At 48.3% G+C, this 20,736-nt stretch overlaps 1 protein-coding gene across 2 annotated transcripts in view; it reads right to left on the bottom strand.

Moving 5' to 3' along the window:
• HIP1 (huntingtin interacting protein 1) overlaps nt 1–20,736 on the bottom strand; it is a 133,794-nt gene that overhangs the window by 38,238 nt on the left and 74,820 nt on the right. For both annotated transcript variants that reach the window (XM_036308945.1, XM_036308946.1), the window contains exons 2-4: nt 4,382–4,445; nt 1,340–1,482; nt 1,042–1,098 (exon numbers count right to left, since the gene is read on the bottom strand). In XM_036308945.1, the coding sequence (XP_036164838.1) occupies nt 1,042–1,098; nt 1,340–1,482; nt 4,382–4,445 (264 nt within the window). The remainder of the gene's footprint in view (nt 1–1,041; nt 1,099–1,339; nt 1,483–4,381; nt 4,446–20,736) is intronic.

Below are 20,736 nucleotides of genomic sequence, written 5' to 3'. Positions count from 1 at the left end.
CATGCTCTAACCAAAGTCTCAAGGAAAAGACTGAATGTATAGCAAAGGCAATATTTAAAGAGAGAATTTTTCATACCTGATGAAAGATACTAACCAACAGCTTAAAAAGTCCAAAGAACCACACATGGACATGTACTAATATCTTTAAAATGGCCAGATAAAAAAAGACAGATTAGCTTCAAAAAGACAACGAGTCTGACAGCAGACTTCATGAAAATGATGAACGCCAGAAGTCAGTGGAAGGATATCCTGAATAATATCTTCCATGTGATGATATAAAATAACTGTCATACAAAAATTCTAAACCAAGAGAAAGTATGTTCCATGAATGAGGGTGAAATAAAGACATTCTCAAACAAGTAAAAATGGTTGTTGGCCAAAAGCAAACTTTTACTAAAGGAAGTTCTAAAGGAAATAATTTAGACAGAAAGAAAGTGATCTCAGATAAAAGATAAGATGTAAGAAGAGCCCTAACCGGTTTGGCTCAGTGGATTGAGTGTCAGCCTGCGGATCCAAAGATCCCGGGTTTGATTCCGGTCAAGGGCACATGCCTGGGTTGCGGGCTCGATCCAACGTGCAGGAGGCAGCCAATAAATGATTCCCTCTGATCATTGATGTTTCTATCTCTCTCTTCCTCTCCCTTTCTCTCTGAAATAAATAAAAATATATTAAAAAAAAAAAAAGAAAAGGCACCGGCATTAAGAAGTGGGAATGCTAGTCCTCAATGTATTGTGACGCCAATAGGACCAGTAAAAACAAAGAGGTGAGAACTGTGGCAATGTCACTACCGGGGGATCCCAATGCCTGGGGAATGTTGTGACATAAGGTTCCATTGGCAGAAGAAGTTTCCAGAGATCTCAGGTAAGACTGTGGGTATCATGGTACTATTTGGGGGTACCCTTGACCCCTTGCTGATGCACATGAGAGATCTTAAAATAAGTTGAAAGAGATGAGTTTGTCCAATTCCATAGTCCTTGTTCTGTGGTCTCTGGGCAAGGATAATCAGGCACAAGTAGTCCTTGTGCAAATCTCCAAACTCACCCACATCCTGCTCATGTCACTCAATTCGTTTTTGTATCTCAGCGAGTCCTTCAGGACCTGGGGAGGAGAGAGAAGAGCCTATGAGAAGAGAGGAGACAACGGATGGTGAAAGAAGGTTCTCAGGGATGGAGAGGCTGGTCAGAGAGAGACAACCCCACCTCAGACCGGTAAGCAAAAGGTCAGAAGACGGGGCAGGTGCCACCCTCAGCGCAGGAGCGGACAGCGGCCCAGGCAATCACACTTTCCCCACACGGCCCCCTGGCCCTCTGGCTCATCCCTTGCAGCCCCAGGAACTCACGTTTGGGTGTCCATCTCGGAGGAGTTTGTGGAACACGTGGCAGAACTTCCAGCAGAGCACAGCGTTGCTGGAGAGGGGCAGCCGGTTGACGACAGACCAAAAGGTCTGTGCCCCTTTCTCATGGTGGGTGCCCAGTATGCACGGTGAGGAGGGTCATGGAAAACGAAGCACAGGCCCTGCCTCAGGCAGCCAGCCCATCTTTGGGGCTGAGCCCACCACAGGCTACTGCAGGGGGTGGTGCAGTTGTTCAGGGCACAGTGGCACTACCTGGGAGGGGACACTCCTTACAACGAACACACCAAAGTCCTGTACGATTTTTTGACGGATGCCAATAAAGTGTCCCGTCCTCATAAAATCCACTTTATTAGACAATTTCCCCAGAGATGGCAATGTCTTTTGGGAGGGGTCTTTTTCTCATTTGCATAAGTGCTCTCTGGGCCAGCAGTGGTTCCGGTTTGCCTTTAGCGGGAAGGTAATTTGGTTGGCTCCTCCTCCGGCAGCACCTGACTCCTCTCTATCGGGTACCCTGCTCTTGCCCTGAAAGCAGAAGTGTTTGTTCAAATGTCTTCTCTCTAAACTTAAAATGACTCTGACACCCCAACTCTTCTATAAACATTCCTGGCCTGTTCAGGGGTGCCTTCATCTCTTAACACCTTCAACTCCCTGTATGTCAAATCCTAGGGCCACTTCCTCCCAAGATCCAGTTCCCACCAGTACCCACTACCCAGGGACCCCTGCCACGGTATGAGTGTCATCAATGTTCGTCCGGGTTCACATGCTCTTAAGTTAGCACTCCAGACTCTGCAATTAGTGAGCCCTTTCTGGGGTGAGTAAAGGATGCCCACATTTCTTTTGTGGTTGTCTACTTAAACAGGCCACACACATCCAATAAAGGGGCACCATCAACCTCAAGTACAGCTCTTCCCTCAGAATGTCAAGCTCTTTATCAAGGCTCAGGTAAGAGGCATGGTGCCATTCAGGACAGAAAGACTTGCCTCAGGCCACAAACTATATGATTCACCCAGACACATGTTGTTTTGCTTCTGAGCTAGAAGGGATCATAAAGTTCCTTCCCTAAATGGAAACCTGCATTTTGAGGGGGCGGGGGCTTGAACATAGAACTTTTGGGTCTGGAAGCTGAAATCAGCTATTGGTCTTGGAGTGATTTCTGAAATAACTTATACTTTCACCTAAAACACAGCCCCTTGGGCTACAAGGGAGTAAGAAGAGAGATGGGCAGCACCCTCTCTCTCCTGTGATAACCTCTCACACTGACAGTGAGCAGTTTACCTGAGAACCGTTTGCCGAGACAGAAGCAGGAGTGGAGCTAGTGGGACACTCTTACTTTGAAAGAAGCAAGAAGACCTTTCTGTCCTTCTTTGACTTTATAAGCATTTTAATGTGTGACCCATTATGTGTCAGGAACTGTAAAAGGCACTCAGGGATATAAAGAAAAATAAGAATCAGTCCCCAGGCCTCCAAAAGTGGATGCCATGGTGGTGGTGGGAAGGGGAGTGACCTGTTTGCCAGTTAGGCACCCGGATAAACAGACGTCTGAGCAGCATTTCTGAAGCCAGAAGCATCAGGGTGGCTGCTGCTCTTTATTTATCCACCACTTAGACACTGAGAGTCAGAGAGATGCACAGAATATTAGAGCTGGAACTTGAGACCTTTGAAATCTTCTTCAACCAACTCTTTCATGACAGATAAGGGAACAAAGGGCTGTGGAGGCCCCACAGGGTCCAGAGCAAGCCAGAGGCGGGATCCTGGGCCCTTCCTCCAGCTTCACCCCAGGTGACCTCCCTGGAGGGGTGTGGCATGGCCCCGCCGCTGCAGGCCTGGTCCTCTCTGTGCCAATCCCCCATCCAGAGGAGCACACTGGCCTACAACAACTGTCTCTGTTTTACTTCAAATCTTGCACCAGACTGATCACAAACCCTTAGCCGGTAGGAGCTAGGACTAGGTCATTCTGAGAAAATCAACTGGGCTTTTCTTGGTTTGGTTTTCTTGACTCAGTAAAGCAAGGGGACTGTGCCCTTCTGGGGATAAAAGAACAAGATCCGGCTGGCTCACGGTCAGGCAGGCTCCTGGGGTGCCAGGGCGAGCTTCTACAGCCCCCACCACAGAGCAAAGCCCCAATTCCAACCAAAGTATCTTCCCGCTAAAGAGCAGTACATGCTGTTAGCAACAGTTCCTGGGAGCCTGCCAGCTTTGGCATCTAACCTAGAGTCTCCCCCAGGGGCTGAGGTGCAGCCACCATGACCAGCCCAGGCAAAGAGGAGCTGCCATCTCAGACAGAAGCCGAGCCTGCACTCGCTCTGCCCCTGGCACACACACCGAGGCTCAGCCCCACTGGCAGCCCCTCCTTCGGCCTTTGAGGACTCAGCCCTTCAGCTCCTGGACCCTATACCTCAGGGGCAGGTCCCCAGGGACCCAGAGTGCTGTCTGCACTTCTCCCCAAAGCCACCGACCCACGATGGTGGTCACCCAGGGCCTCTGCTAAGTCGGCGTGGTGAAACCTTTAAGTCACTGGTTCCCTCCACCACCTTGAGGTCCCTGTCTTTTCCCCTTCTGGCTTAGGGTGAACACCTGCATTGGCGTAAGGCCAACCACTGTAGCTGGGACCGTTGTTTTGCCGTTGAGGTCAGAAAAGGGGAGATGATCATGTCCCAGGGGGTGGTCAGTGTGGCCCTCCAGGTAAAGGGCAGTGCTTTGATGGATTTTGAAAATCCCTCTGGTGCCTGAAGAAGAAAGTAACTTCAAAGGACTTGGCAGTTCTGGGAAGCTGGAGTCCCGGAGGGGAGTGGGGCCTTCGTAAGCCTGAAGGACTGGCCGAGATGCCACTTTGGTGCCTTCCACCCTGATGAGCCTTGGGCTCTGGGGCCAGCTGCAGGTCACCCAGGCTCCTCAAACCCTGCAGGGACCTGGCCTGTGTGGGGGTTCCCTTTCCCACAGCTGAGCAAGGACTCCTCACCCTGACCTCAGTACCCATAATTCAACCCCTCTCAGGGTCGGTCTTTCAAGCAACATCCAAAAGGATATTTCTGGCGTGTTTTTCCTTTACAGCCACTTCCTGCGTATTAATGGCCTTATTGATGCTGACAGTCTGAAAAACAAGAGGGAGGGGAAGGAGAGGGGAGGATGAGATGAATAAGCTTCTGAGAGTGGCTGAGACCCTCCCAGGGGCCACCCCTTTCTCTCCCTCCAATGACTCCTCTCTCCTTTCTGCAGACCCTTCTGCTCCACTGTCCCAGTGCAGGGCCCCTAGTGGGGGTGAGGGGGGTGGAGGGCAGAGGTGGGCAGTGCTCCCAGGCCAGCTGGCCCAGGCTGTCCTAAGGCAGCGGGCTTTGCTGCCTGGCATTGGCTGTGCCCAGCTGCTGCGCCTGCCTGCCACTCATTCACTTGGCACAACAGCATGGCAATTAAAGCCTGAACAAAGGGATGCTTTTTCATCCCCCAGGGAAACATTATTTCTCTGGGAGCAGGAGGAAGAGGCACTGAGATCAGGGAGCGACTGTGGCTCAAAAGCCTCCACCCGCCCCCCTCTCACCACTAGAACCTTCCCCAGAGCCTTCCCTTGCTGGCCCAGGTCACTCTCGTCTCTTGTTTTTCCACTCTTGGGTAATTTCCAGCTTGTAACCAAATTCCCTCTTATTTCCTCACATCAAAAGGCATTAAAATATGTAGACCTTTCCAGTTATTTTAAAAACCATAACTCTTAATTTAGCAAAGCACATATACATGTGAATATAACTTAAGAAACACATATAATCATATCGCGGAGGCTGTTTTTAAGTATAGATTTTTCCTTCTTCTGTTCTGCTTTGCTTCCCTTCCACAGATGTCATTCTACCTCAACCTATGTTCACAACCTGTTATGCATATCACACACACACACACATTCATGCCTACGTACCGGAAGAGGTTAATTTTGTCCCTGTTCTACAAAAATCAGACTGTCACATTCAGATTTTCCTACATTTTGCTTTTCTCATTTGAAAATATCTCATGAAAAATTCACCAAGTGGAATGGCAACACTCTAGTTCATTCTTTGAAAAGACAACATCATAGTCCATGGTGTGGGTGGATGTGATTTATACAAGCATTCCCATGTTGGAAGGCAATTTCTTTCCGTTTTTTTTTTCTCGTTTTGTTTTTACACTATAAACCATTGTAGTAAACATTCTTCCACACATATCCTTATTAATTGGTGCTTTTATTTCCAAGGGTCAGATTTCTAGGAATGAGATTACTACGTGTTTTTTTTTTTTTGTTTTTTAGTTTTTAAAAAGCTTTGCATTATGGAAAAGTCCAAACACAGAAAAGTATGCAGACTAGTCTAATAAGCTCTCACATCACCAGTCCCCAGAATCAACCATTGCAAACTTTTAGCCAAACATGTTTCTTTATGGATGAGGGATGGCAAAGATTTTCTGTAAAGAGCCAGTTAGTATGTAAATATTTTAGGCTTTGCAGGCCACATGGTCTCCATTGCAGCTGTTCAACTCTGCTGCTGCAGCGCAAAAGCAGCCTCAGTGATACTAAACAAAATGTAACTAAATGAGTGTGGCTGCATTTCAATAAAACTTTATTTAAAAGCCAGGTGGTGGTCTGGATTTGGCTGTGCTGTAGTGTGTTGAGCCTGGCTTTATACTATCCCCTTGCTCCCTGGATTATCTGAAGTAAACTCCCAGGAGTTATATCATTTTAACAGTAAATATTCAGTATGACCCTTTAAGGGGGGGAAAAAAGGACTCTAAAAAATAATGATAACACTATGATCATGCCTAAATCCTTAATATTATCAAATGGTTCGGTGTTGCTCACATTTCCCTACTATATCAAAACCAAAAAAGCTTTCTTGCAGTCATTCTAATCAGGATCCAAACAAGGTTGCCACCTTGCTTTCTAAAAAGGCTCTAACAATCCACCTTCCCACTGAACATGTACACAAGCATCCCCAACAACAACAGGGGCTAAGGCTTCTTGTCATTGTGTTAGTCTGATGAGTGTAGTGACATTCCATCTCTACTTCTAATTTCTATTTCCTGGACTTGTATGTCATGATTGTTGATTGCCTTACATAGTTAGGTATGTTCACCTTATCTTTTACAACTTCTCTATTTATTTAAGGCTTTTTCTACCCAGGGTAGACTCTTCTATTTTCTTCTAAGTGATTTATTGTTTGTGTTTTCACATTTGAGTCTTTACCTGGAAAAAAAAATTACATACATACATACGTACATGTACATATATGTGTATATATGGTATAAAATAGGTTATTTCTAGGCTTTACCAAGATACGTTCTTTGCCGAAACCGGTTTGGCTCAGTGGATAGAGCGTCAGCCTGTGGACTGAAAGGTCCCAGGTTCGATTCCGGTCAAGGGCATGTACCTTGGTTGCGGGCACATCTCCAGTGGGGGGTGTGCAGGAGGCAGATGATCGATGTTTCTCTCTCATCAATGTTTCTAACTCTCTCTCTCCTTTCCTCTCTGTAAAAAATCAATAAAATATATTTTAAAAAAAAAAAAGATACGTTCTTTTATATCTGGTTTATATAGTGTTTGGATGTGTTAAGTCCACTATTCCACGTGTCTTTTCTCCCTACCAGACTCATCTCTTTAACAGCATAAGCTCTGTTGTGGGTTTAACTGTGTCTCCGCGCCGCCCCCCACCCCCCCACCCCTCCCGAAAAGATATGTTCAAGTCCAAATCCCCCAGTACCTATGAACATGATCTCATTTGGAAATATGGTCTTTGCAGATGTAATTAGTTAAGATGAGGTCATACTGTGTTAGGGTGGGCCCGAAATCCGATATGACCAGTGTCCTCATAGGCAGGGCATGTGAATATAAAATCATATTGAATATAAACTGTAATTAGAAAATAAAGCAATAATTTTTTACAGGCTATGTGAAGACACGGGGACACACAGGGAGAAGACCACGCAAAGCTGGAGGCACCGATGGAGTGCTGTGTTTATAGGCCAAGGAACACCAGGGGTGACCGCAGTCACCAGAAACCAGGAAAGAAAGGCACGGAAGGATTCTTCCCTGGAGCCTTCAGAGGGAGCATGGCCTTGCAGACACCTTGATTTTGAACTTGTAGCCACCAGAACTGTGAGAGAATACATTTTTGTTTGTTTTAAACCACCCTATTCGTGGTCATCTGTTACAGGGGACTAACGCAGGGTCCTTTCCCCATCACACTGGGTCCTCCTGAGGACCGGGGAGTGCAGGGGCGTCCTGCCCTCTTCCCTACTGCACCTGACACGGGGCTCTACTGAGAAGGACTCTCATGTGAGATGTTGCAAGAGAGAAGTAAAAGCTTATTCCCCAAATACCTCCCAGTGAAGCAGTTCGTGAGGCGGAGTGCTTCCAGCTTCCTTTTAACAATCCTTACTTAGACCTTTCTCAGCTTCTGCTTCCAGGACCAACCCAGGCCATTCACTTCCCTTCACATTCCTTGGGTGATTTACAGAGGTTTAAACTATGTTCCTCCCCTGGCCCAGGACAAGGAGGGGGTCCTGGCTGCCGACAGACCTCTAGGCAAAGTCACCACCTTTGTTGAGCGCTTAAAGGTTGCCTGCATTCCATAAAAACTTATAAGGGCCATAACCATGTAAAGTGACAACAAGAGACCCAAATCCAGTGAGGTGCTGAACTGGACGTGGTTAAGTCCTAGGTGGCTGGAAGAGTCAGGAGTACAGGCTGAGAGAAAGAAGAGCAAACCCATGCTGGTGGGAAATGCTAGAAACCATGTCAGGGCCTCGAGGGGGGTCCTGTGACGGGTGGGATTTAGACTTATTCCACAAATATTCCTCAGCCTGGCCTGCGCCCTCTCACAGTCCAGGAGCCCTCGGGGGATGTCTGACTGACGGCTTAATGCTGCTGCGGAGGTGGGAGAGGCTCCTGCCACCACTGCTGTGCTCACCAGCCATGAGCCCAGCTTCTGGCTGAGCGGCGCTCCCCTGTGGGAATGCACTGACCACCAGGGGGCAGCTCTTGTGTTGAGCGTCTGCCCCCTGGTGGTCAGTGCACGTCATAGGAAGCAGTTGAGTGGCCTTAGCATATTATTAGCATATTACGCTTTGATAGGTTGAATGGACGACCGAACACTTAGCATATTAGGCTTTTATATTATAGGACTAGAGGCCCGGTGCACAAGAATTTGTGCACTTGGGAGGGGGGCGTCCCTCAGCCCAGCCTATGCCCTCTTGCAGTCTGGGACCCCTTGGAGGATGTCCACCTGCTGGCTTAGGCCCGCTCCCTGGGGGATCGGGCCCAAGCTGGCAGTCGAACATCCCTCTGGCAGCCCGGCAGCCCTTGGAGGATGTCCACTTGCCAGCGGGGAGCAGGCCTAAGCTGCAGTAGGACATCCTTAGCGCTGCTGAGGAGGCTGGAGAGGCTCCCACCACCACCACTGCACTGGCAGCCATCAGCCTGGCTTGTGGCTGAGCAGAGCTCCCCCTGTGGGAGCACACTGACCACCAGGGGGCAGCTCCTGCATTGAGCATCTGCCCCCTGGTGGTCAGTGTGTGTCATAGTGACCAGTCATTCCCAGTTGTTCTGCTGTTAGGGTCAGTTTGCACATTACCCTTTTATTATATAGGATAGAGGCCTGGTGCATGGGTGGGGGATGGCTGGTTTGCCCTGAAGGGTGTCTCGGATCAGGGTGGGGGTCCCACTGGGGTGCCTGGCCAGCCTGGGTGAGGGGCTGATGGGTGTTTGCAGGCTGGTCACACCCCCTTCAGGGTGGGGGTCCCCACTGGGGTGCCTGGCCAGCCTGGGTGAGGGGCTGATGGCTGTTTTCAGGCTGGCCACACCCCCTTTAGGGTGAGGGGGTCCCCACTGGGGTGCCTGGCCAGTCTGGGTGAGGGGCTGAGGGCCGTTTTCAGGCTGGCCAAGCCCCTCCGGCGATGGAAGCTCCCAGCCTCTCCTTTTTTTCTTTCTTTTTTTTAAATTCTGGGACTTATTTACCTTCTGCAATTGAAACTTTGTTGCTTTGAGTGGAGCTCAGAGCCGGCCAGGGCGGGCAGGAGGGAAGCCTCCTGCTCGCTCCAGCTCCATGGCCACAGTCGGCTGAAAGCAGGTATCTGGGGTTTATTTACCTTCTATAATTGAAACTTTGTTGCTTTGAGTGGAGCTCAGAGCTGCCACGGCAGCTTGGCTTCCTCCATCATTGGGGCAAGCAAGCCTCCTGCTTGCTCCAGCTCCATGGCTGCTGGCCGCCATCTTGGTTGGGTTAATTTGCATATAGTTGCTCTGACTGGCTGGTGGGTGTGGCTTAAGGCATAGCGAAGGTACGGTCAGTTTGCATGTTTGTATTTTATTAGTGTAGATGCTGATCAACCAAGTGTCCAAGCTTGTGATCATTATAAGCCTTGCTTGCAAAAGAAAAGTCCTCAAAATTCCTTTAAGCAACATAAAATACTATGAGTTTATATCTATAGACTGTGTGTGTGTGTGTGTGTGTGTGTGTGTCTGTCTGTCTGTCTGGAAATTGGAACTGTTCTGTGCTCTAAATGTTTAAGGAGGGAGAAATCCCTTGAAATGGTGATGCTGCTCAGGAAAGACTACTTAGAGAAAGAGAGGGGTAACTTTTCCCAGGTGCCATCCCCTGCAATGTATCTACTTCTTTTATTTTCACTACTTTGCAAACTCAGGAGCCCTTATGATTGCTGCACAGAAAGGCTAAGCGACTTGCCCAAGGTCATACTATCCACTTCTAACTGAGTGGTCGACTAGATCTAGATCTGCAAGCCCATCCTGAACCATGGAGGTCAGGGAAGAGGAGGACAGGCCTCGCGGCAGAGAGCACAACAAGGAAAAGTGCAGAGCGGAAAGGCCTGGAGCAGGCAGGCAGGTTTAGCTGGAGGGCGGCATCTATGCAAGGGAAGAAGAGGGATGACGCCAGAAAGAGAGGTGCTGCTGAATGTGAAGGCCAGTGTGCTTCTGAGTGGGCAGGGGAAGACAGAGCAGCTGGAGGAAGACCGGCCAGCGGCAGTGTGAGAGCTGGAGAGGAGGACGGAGCCTGGAGGTAGAGTTGAAGGAGGAAGTTCTTACTAGTAATAGCAGACAGGAGTGAAAGAATAAAGGCCTCAACCAACATGATAGATGTGAAAATGTTAAGAACCCTATACTAAGTGGACTATGAAATGGACTTCAATAGGATTGGCCCGTAGGAGCTCCCATTTACAGGGACACAGCAGGGGAGGCATCCAAGATGCTGCAGAGGTTTTGAAACTACACAAGGGGGAGAATAGAAGCAGGTACCTCAGGCTGAGGAGACATTGTTAAGCAAAGGACAATGAGGCCAGGAGGACTTGGGGTGAGACATGGCCATTTTAAAAAGAATGAGGACGTGAACTAGCCAGTAGCAGTGGTTACAACCATCAAGATTATGCAGCAAATGCATGCTTACTACCAGGCCCCGTGCTAATCCTATAAGCAGGCGAGCATTACTACCAATTAGCTCCATTCTACAGAAAAAGAAGCCAAGGCTTGGAGAGGTGAAGCAAATTGCCCACGGCCACTCCCCCCGCTGGTGTGGAGCTGGGACTCAGGCCTGCAGTGTGGCCCTATGGCTCAGGCACTGGGTCACGATCCCACACTAGACACGGCCCTCCATACCACAGAAACAGAATCAGAATCCAAACGATTTCCACACATTGGAAAAACGGGTTAAACCTCACAAGATGCAATCCAGTAGGTACAAAGGAAATTTCCTATATTTAGATCTAAACTCACTGTCACAGGGGAGAAATGCCTCAAAGCAGCAATTGTGAGAACAATTTCAGTGTTTTATTTGGCTACCAACTTGACAGAAGCAACATTTTGGTGTGGCTGGTCAAAATGCAAGACAGAGACAGATGTATTAAAAGGGATATATAGGGTCCAACTCACTATGCAGAGCAATTACCATGTAAACATTAAAAATACTAGGCAGTTTCAGGCTTCAGAGAGGGGAACTGACAAACTAGACCACCTCTAAAAAAGGGTGACCTGAACGGGGATGGATGTGGGACCCGAAGAAAACTTAGAGGAATAGCAGTATTCTGAAGGGCGGTCGTGTGGGAGAGGAATAACTCCAGAGGATCAATCCTAGACCCATGGGTACAAGCCCAAGCAGGCCGTTCCTGGATAAACGTAAAGGCATCTCATGAAAGACAGACTTACCCATTATTAGACGCATATAGGCAGAAGTGAGGCAACCTCTCCTCAGGGTTATTGTGAAAAAGACTGATCGTCTCTGGCTAGATTAGACTTCTGGGTCCCTTCCAATATTTAGACTCTGTAAAGGCCCTCAGATGATGGAGGGCTTTGGACATCAAGATAGGAAATTGTGACCTGATGGGTACTAGGGAGCCACAGAAGGCTCTTGAGCAGGGAAGCGTCCTAATACAAATGCCCCTTCATCCTCCTGAGTTTCAGGAGTTGCTGCTTAGTGCCCTGATGAAAGAAAGTGTGGAACCACTTCCATGTGGACAGAGTCACAGTCCCCAGCATGAGTTTAGCACTGACAAAAGGCCCAGCCTAGCACTGGGCTGTGGAACGTTTCTTCCCAAACCAGCAATGATAAGACACCTGCAAGTCTTGCCTGCCCTTGTCAGGACGGCCCCACACCTTTCTCTTGCAGCTTCGCAGGCTCACGGGAGCACCCACATACAGCAGCCAACGTGACTGATGTCCTCCGACCAAACCTTCCCCAGGAGAACTCCTGAGAGGCAGTCCAGCCCGAGACGGGAGGCCCACTGCCCAAGGTTTCCCTGGCAAGGCTTTCTGGGCTGAGCCTCCACACCCTGGGCCGGTAACAGCAAGCGGTGGGTCTGCCGGGGCCCCCGGGAATTCAGACACAGGGACGTTTCCAGGGCAGAAGTTCTCGGCTATGGCCAGTTTCCCACTATCACATTATACTTGGTGCCTGGGATCCCTCCACTTTCTTCTTCATCCCAAATCCTTCCAGGCACAGGCCAATAACTGCTCCGTTTCTTCTTTTTTTGAATTCCTATTTCTCTTCGTGAGTTTCACACTTAGTATGTTATATCGTCTTACCTCCCCACCCAGATTAAAATCCCCAGGGCAAAGACCCCCTAAGGGCCCGCAGTTGCTAAGGCAGGGTGTACAGCCTTCATAAATCATTAAGGACTACTCGCTTCCCTGCCTCTACAGACTGCAAGGTCCGTGATTCATGGCCTCTTGAGGAAATCTGCTTCCTTTTCCTCCCCTCCCCAGACGCTCTCTGAAAGGAATAACTGGGTTCTGAACTGGGCAATGGCTGGGGGCCCTGCCAGGGCAGAGGGTGGGAAGTTCAGGGCTCAATTTCTCACCTCCGGTCTAGGTTAGAGAACATCCTCTGAGAACAGACTGTTTTCCAGATTTCCCTGGAGTCACACGGGACCTGAGACCATGCAGTGTGCCCCCTGAAAGAGCAGCATTGTGCACCACTTCCTGACCCAGCTGGCCCTTGTGTCCCAAGCTGGTTCCGGAGAGCCAATTATCAGCAGGCACCACAGGAAGGGTGGCTTTCTCCCTGCCTCCTCCCTCCCCCATCCCCTCAAAGCCCAGTCCCCTCTGCCAGGCTGCAGCCAATGGAAAACCCTTGGGCCTTGCTTCTTTGGGGAGCAGAGCCTGGGCCTGGCCTGTGGGGTCCAGCTGGGCACTGTCGGGTCACACACACAGCTCCTGGCAGGGGCCCAGCACTTGGACTGCCAAGGCCGAGCTGGCTCACAAGGGTCCCATGGGCAAAGGTTCCATGGCAGGGGCAGGCATAAATGAGGTGCCCAGGTGGGGGTGGCAGGTCTTAAAGCAAGGGACGGAAAGGCCCACGGCCCAGACCAGGGGTCCTCAAACTACGGCCCGCGGGCCACATGCAAATACAAATATTGTATTTGTTCCTGTTTTGTTTTTTTACTTCAAAATAAGATATGTGCAGTGTGCATAGGAATTTGTTCATAGTTTTTTTTTAAACTATAGTCCGGCCCTCCAACGGTCTGAGGGACAATGAACTGGCCCCCTGTTTAAAAAGTTTGAGGACCCCTGACCCAGACCAAGCAAAGGAGTATCTGACACCAGAAAGGGCAGAGGGGAAAGAAGGAAGGTGGAAGGGAGACAGAAAGAAGTGAAGCGAGCAGGGGGAAAGGAGCTTTTCTCAGCAAAGGCATAAGCGGCCACCACCAACGCCCAGCCCGGCGTGGTGATGACTGCCCACCACGGGGCCGCACGCTGGAAACGGCCACGCCGTCCAGCATTCCTCACCTCCTCAGGTCTGGAAGCCTGAGGTAAACAGGTAAGGGAGGTGGTCCCCGTTAATTCCTGCAATTTAGTCTAGGCTCCTTCTCCCATCGTGATCCCTCCTGACCTGGAGAAGCCAACAGGCTTAGTCTCACTGCCCTCAAGTATCATTACAGCTGCCTAAGAGTCCCCTTTAGCCGGTCATCCTGTCACATCCTTAGGCAAAGAACACAATAACCCCTGCACTTTTGTCTCCACCAAAACTCCCATGCCCATGTCACCCACTGACTTGAGCAGCCCAGTTTCTCATTTGAGTCCTGCAGCCACTCCCTTTCTCGTCACACTGGCTGCTTCTTCCCACATGAGAACTTTTAAGACCTCAGGGACCCAAGGAGGCTTCCGAAGAGCCTATGGATACTTAGGCCTAGAGATACTTAGACACCCGGTCTCAGGGAAAAGAAGCCAGCCCCTCTCCTTTCTCTCCCACCTGCAGGGGACCATGGTTTCAGAAAGGCACACCCTCTCCTACAGTCCTGCTTCTCTTTTCACAGAGGAAAGCTCAGTTCTGCTTCCCTAGGAACCGGAACTGCAATGCCAAGGTCACAAGTCTTGCACTGAGAACTCTTTAGGGTTACTTTCTGGGCAAGTCACTCTGCCTAGAAAGTCAGGCCTTGGGCAGGCCTTTCAAAATGTTCTTGCCTATCAGATACACAGCTGGCCTCCAAGAGTGAAACCCTGTGCTATCTTTGCCCACAATACCAGCATTGCTTAACTTCCTCTCCTCCCCTCAACCATGTCCTCCACCACCCTCCACCTCCCAGATTTCTAAGTGTGAGGTGAGTTTTGTCTCTTCTCTGCCTGACTGAAAGACAGGTGGTCCCCAGGCACAGGAAACACCCATTCTCAGGCTCTGTGCCTCTCCCAAAGCCCTACTCCTGAGAGTGGCTCGTCTGTCAAATGAGTCAGGAGGCACTTGTCACATCCACATCACACCACAGCCTGCCACTCCTCCCTCCCAAACATCCTTCAGATCTCTTTTTGTTCTATTTGTACAGCAAATACCCTCATCTTACACCCGTATTACTCTACGTAACTGGCCCTTTTATCTCCAGTCACCACAATTGACCCCAAATAAAGCAGCAAGAAAAACTTTCCTCATGAGTTCTCCCAGCAGAGAAATCTAGTGGCTCCTGGCCTTGTGAATTCCAGACTCTCCAATACAGCTTCAGCGCCACCCCTCTCAATACTTCAGCTGCTTTTCTCGCTGCAGATGGTGATCTTCACACAACCGCGATCCCGTTTTCATGGAATGCCGTTTACAGATAGAATCCCATTTTACACAAGGGGGTGGCTATGTGAAGATACCTTATTTGACTCTAGCCAATAATTCTGTAATGTAAACATTCCCAATATACAGGTTTGGCTCATTCAAATGTGTAAATACCAGGTTTGAACAATAATGACAACAGCATTTCTCATTTTGTTTAGCCCTTCACAATCTTCAAAGAGCTTTCATATGTACTGTCTTCCTGCTGCTGAGAAAACCTTGTGAGGGAGGCAGGGCATGCTTTAGACAAGCGGGCTCAGAGAAGTCAGACACACAGAGGCCGGTACCTGCCTTTCTCAGTCGGGCATACATTCTACATCCTACTATTTAGGTGGTTACAAGTGGACTCTTCGCCAAAACCAACTTGTTTCCTAAACCTCTTCCCTGACCTCAACACACTGGTTGTCTTAACGGCAGATTTCTCTGTACCTTATAAAATGTCCACCTGCCCTACTAGCAGATGCTACATACAATCTTTCGGTCTAGTGAGAACCAAAAGGAGAATGTTTTTCAGAAAATCTAGAGTGGGTACATAAATGAGACTCGACCTCAGGCCAAACAACCTCTAACAAGTGGGCCTTCTATTGTTGTCAAGAAGCAGGATCTGGTCTTAGTTACTCGCATGCGTTCCACTGAACCCTGAATCACAGTTGTGTTCTCTCGAGGGGCCCATTCCAGTTTGAAGGAAAACAGGTGTGTGATAGGACTGGGAAGCCCAGGTTCATTACAGGCACACTCTGGAGAGCACCTGAACAAACTCCATGAGGTAGTGGCCACAGGATCTTGCTCTCATCTAAGAAATCAGCAGGGTGAGTGATGTTACTACGAGAGGAATCTGAGCCCTGAACTCAAGCCCCCAGACATATCATCCAGTTCTGTATCAGTCTGTGGTCAAATTCACATCAGCCACCTGCAGAGCCCCAAAGGGATGCTCAGCCAGTCTCATCAGTTCTGCAGAGTGTAGGCTCGGATGTGGGAAGGGTGACTAGGACGTGGTTGCCTCTTTGGCCAGTGGTTCTCCAACCTGGTTATGCATGAACATCACCTGAGCACCGAAGCCTGTATGTACCGCAGCAGCAGTCACACACTCCTAACAGATTCCTTTGCCCACCCCCAGACTGGATTCATTTGGTCTGGAAAGGAGCCACTGCTCATTGCACTCTGATTCTGGCAGTGTTACAGAACACGCTATGTCAGAGCCTAAGAAAAAAACTCAGCTACAGGGAAAGCAGGAATGAAGAGGGGAACGAATGAGAGAAAGGGAATAATAAAACAGTAGAAAAATGGAAAATGAAGAGATTTTCTCAGCTTGGATCGGTAAACCTTGCTATCAGTAAATATAAACTTGGGGTGAAGTGGTATGAGTTGACACTAAGGCCAAATTAGGAGACTGCTACTCATTTTATAAAAGAATTTGGCACCAGATTCCTTTAAATAGCAACCTCCACTAGTACATTTAAAATGGAATTCCGTTTATAGAAGTGTGGTTTATACAAAACCACACCTGTTATACCAGCACAGAAAAATAGCTCTCCTCCTGGCTAACTATAGAACTGGTCCAGTATAGATGGTCATCTATTTTCTTCTTAAAGATACCCAGTCCTACTCCCTGTCATCTACTTCTATGTTTAATAGATTCATGTTTAATGATTTCACAGAGAAAGGGAGCGGAAGAGAGAGATAGAAACATCAATGATGAAAGAGAATCATTGATCGGCTGCCTCCTGCATGCCCCCTACTGGGGATTGAGCACACAACCTGGGCATGTGCCCTTGACCGGAATCGAACCCAGGACCCTTCAGTCTGTAGGCCGACGCTCTATCCACTGAGCCAAACAGGCTTAGGCTTAATAGATTCTTAAGGGCCACTCAGATCTCTTTTGGTCTTCCCTAAACTCAGGGAACACTGCTTTGTTCTTTTCATATTCACTTATTCATTCAACATATACTTGTTGAAGACCTATCATGTGCTGGCACTACTCTAAGAATAGAGCTGTAAACAAAAAACAATGCCTCTGGCACTGTGGATCTTATATTCTAGGGGGAGAGCGAAAGTAAACAAATGAGTAAAATATAGGGTGGGGAAAAAGTTGTTCATTTGGAAAATAATACAATAATTAATAAAAATAATAAACTGTGTTTCAGGACTGTAAACCTAACCAAAGCCCAACCCTATATACTAGGTATACTAGTTAATAATGCAAATTTTTTTCAATAGATGGAGTTACACATATGTTGATATATGCGATCTGATATGTATTTTGTTGTATTGACAGCAAGCTTCAAAACTTCATATGTCAAATTTGCTGAAGGTGGTAACATCATAGATATTTTTACGATTAAAAATGTTGAATTTCGTGCCAAATAAAAAGCATTTGTGGGAAGTTTTAATTCATTATTTTATTTTGAAGAAAAGTGCTGCTGAAAGTTATCATATACTTCGGGAAGCTTATGGTGAACATGCTCCATCTCAAGATAGTTGTGAACGCTGGTTTAAATGCTTTAAAAGTGATGATTTCGATGTGAAAGACAATGTCCAGGTCAACCGAAAAAGTTTTAAGACCCACAATTACAAGCATTATTGGATGAAGATGCGTGTCAAACTCAAGAACAACTTGCAGAAAGATTAAACGTTGCTCAGCAAACAATTTCTGATCGTTTACAAGCAACGGGAAAGATTTTAAAGGACGGAAAATGGGTGCCACATCAACTGAACGAAAGACAAATGGAAAACCAAAAAGTCACCAGTAAAAGTTGCTTCAACAGCACGAAAGAAAGTCTTTTTTTGCATCGAATTGTGACTGGCAATGAAAAGTGGATTCATTTTGAGAATCCCAAATGCACAAAATCATGGTTGATCCAGGTCAACCATCAACATCGACTGCAAGGCCAAATCGCTTTGGAAAGAAGACAATGCTCTGCATTTGGTGGGATCAGGAAGGTGTGGTGTATTATGAGCTTCTAAAACCAGGTGAAACCATTAATACTGATCACTACCGACAACAAATAATCAATTTGAACCACGCTTTGATTGTGAAACAACCAGAATGGGCCAGAAGACACGGCAAAGTAATTTTGCTTCATGATGATGCACCATCACACACTTCAAAACCAGTTTAAAGACACGTTAAAAGATCTTGCCTGGGAAGTATTAACACCTAGTATATAGTCGGTAAGATGGCAATAGGTGCTACGGAAGACAAATAAGGCCGACTCTGGGACTGAGGCTTACTGAGCTGGTGGTATAACCCAATACAGGCTCATCGGGGCAGGTAACAAAGGAACACATTTGAAAGTGATGAGGAAACAAGCTGGCAGACGAGAGTTCTAGGAATAGTCCACCTGGCAGGTACAGGAACAGCTAGAACTTAAGCGTGGCTGGAGCCAGGAGGTCTGAGATGAGAGGGGCCGAATCACAAGGGGCTTGTGGACCACGGTAAAGGCCAGTCTTTGTTATGAGTGAGACAGGAACCACTGGGAGATTTTGAGCAAGGGGGCGCCACAACCTGACTCACTTTTGAAAGAGGGTCCCTCTGGCAGCTATGCTGAGAAGAGACTGCAGGGAGCAGCGTGGAAGCAGGGAGGACAATTAAGATGCTGCTGCATTAATTCAGGCCAGAGATGCTGGTAGATCAGTGGAGGTGCGGAGATGTGGTTGGTATATTTTGAAGGTAGAGCTCACAGGACTTGCTGCTGATATGGATGTGGAGTGTGAGGGAGGAGGACTCCTCAATGATGGCAGCATAATTTGCCAGAGCAACTAGAGTAGTGGTTCTCAACCTTCTGGCCCTTTAAATACAGTTCCTCATGTTGTGACCCAACCATAAAATTATTTTCGTTGCTACTTCATAACTGTAATGTTGCTACTGTTATGAATCGTCATGTAAATATCTGATATGCAGGATGGTCTTAGGCGACCCCTGTGAAAGGGTCGTTCGACCGCCAAAGGGGTCGCGACCCACAGGTTGAGAACGGCTGAACTAGAGGGCCTGAGTTGCCATGAACAAGGTGGAGAGAACCACTGAAGGAGTAGCTATGGGGCGGGGCAGACAGGAGCTTGTTTTTAGACATGTCAAATGTGAGATGTCTATGAGATCTCCAAATGGAGCCATGGAAGAGCAAGCTTGGAATTGGAAAGAGGTTTGAGCTGGACCTATCAGTATGGCAGCCAACAGGATATAGAGAGGGGATTTAAGAAGGGTAAGTTCACCAAGGAGTAAGTACAGATGGGAATCTGGAAGCAGCCCAAGGACACCCAACATTCACGAAAGAGAAATAATGAGTAGTGGAAACAGGAAAGAAACAGCCCATGAGGTGGGAGGAAACCAGGAGAGTATGGCACATGAAGAAATGAATTTCCCCTGGAAGGGATCGATTGCGTTAAATGCTGCCAACAGATCAAGCAGGATGAGAGCTGGAAATTGACCATCAGACTGAACGTGGTGGTGACCTTACCAGGGCTTTCTGGTAGAGAAGCGGGGAGGACCTGCTGGGGGATTCATGAGAGAAAGGGAAGGAGGGGTCCTGGAGGCGGCAAGGCAGTAAGGAGGCAGCGAAAGCAGGAGGCAAGGTCTAGGTTTTTTTTGCTTTAAACTTAAAAAAAAACAAACAAGGAAAAATTATAACTTGTTTGTATATATGTATGGGGAGAGAAAGGAGACTCGCTGGAATGGGGACGGGATCTAGTGCACAACAGGAGGCAGCCACCCTGTTAGAACAACAGGCCAGGTCACAAAGTATGGACACAGGTGCAGGCAGGCGTGCAAGCTCTCTCAGGGGTGCGTCTCATCTCATTTCACAGGAAAGAGGTCACGGGCAGGGAGGAGACAGCACAAAGTTTCGTCTAGGAACTTTGGTGGCTGCACAGACCAGGGATGCACAGGCCTGCCAGGGAGCAGCGCTAGAGGCCCATCCACTGCAGCCTGAAGAAAGAAACCAAACCAGCCTCTGCCTCCTCTTCCAGGACAATTCTCCTCATCCCTTCCACTTTTCCTCACACCAACCCTTCTTTTCTCATTGCCTTTCCAGCTTTAAAACTAACTGGGTCTTGATGGAATCAATACTCAGATGTGCTTGCTCACTTTGGTGTCCTTCAATGAGGCCTTTCAGGTAGGAGAGATGGAACTCATGGTGCTTCCTCTGGGAAGATAGGCCCAGGAGCTTGGCAATACGTAGGGTGTGTGTGTGTGTGTGTGTGTGTGTGTGTGTGTGTGTGTGTGTGTGTGTTGGGGGAAGCAGAGGAAGTATAAGGCAAAATATCCAGACTCCCTCTCAGTTCTTCTCTCAACTTCCTTCCCCCGCCACCCCAACCCCATCCCCCTTCCTTTTGGGTCTCAATTTCCTTATCTAAAACAGACTGAATAGTCTCCACCTCGCTGTGTTCAGGCTCTCATTCTCTAATTCAATTAACTTCTCCTGGACTGTAATAGATCCCAGGTTCATTTGCACACATTATTTCATTTAACCCTTACAGTAACGCTGGGAGTTGCTAATCCACTGACAAGATGGGGAAACAAACTTGGAAGGGTTAAGTGACTTGCCCACCTAGTTGGGACGCCTGGCTAGCTAGGTGACTCAGCTAGTAAGCAGCAGAGCCAGGATTTCAATCACGATCTCACTCCAGGTTCAGGCCCATCAGTCCCATTTATCCTTCCAGGTTTGGGGAAATTCAGGCTCACTTCCACGGAGAGAACACTCAGGCCAACATCAGGCCCGGGGGTCCAGCCATTGAAGTCCTTATTAACACAGAACAAAAGCACAGGCCTCACTGATCTCAGATCAGAGCCAAAGAGAAGAGAGCGGATGACTGGTGCTGGGTCTGGCCACACTCAGGAGG

This window comes from Myotis myotis, unplaced genomic scaffold (genome assembly GCF_014108235.1).
Source record: "Myotis myotis isolate mMyoMyo1 unplaced genomic scaffold, mMyoMyo1.p scaffold_m19_p_5, whole genome shotgun sequence".
Taxonomy (NCBI): Eukaryota; Metazoa; Chordata; class Mammalia; order Chiroptera; family Vespertilionidae; genus Myotis; species Myotis myotis.
Note: the sequence above shows the minus strand (reverse complement) of the source record. Positions and strands in the feature narration are given on the sequence as shown.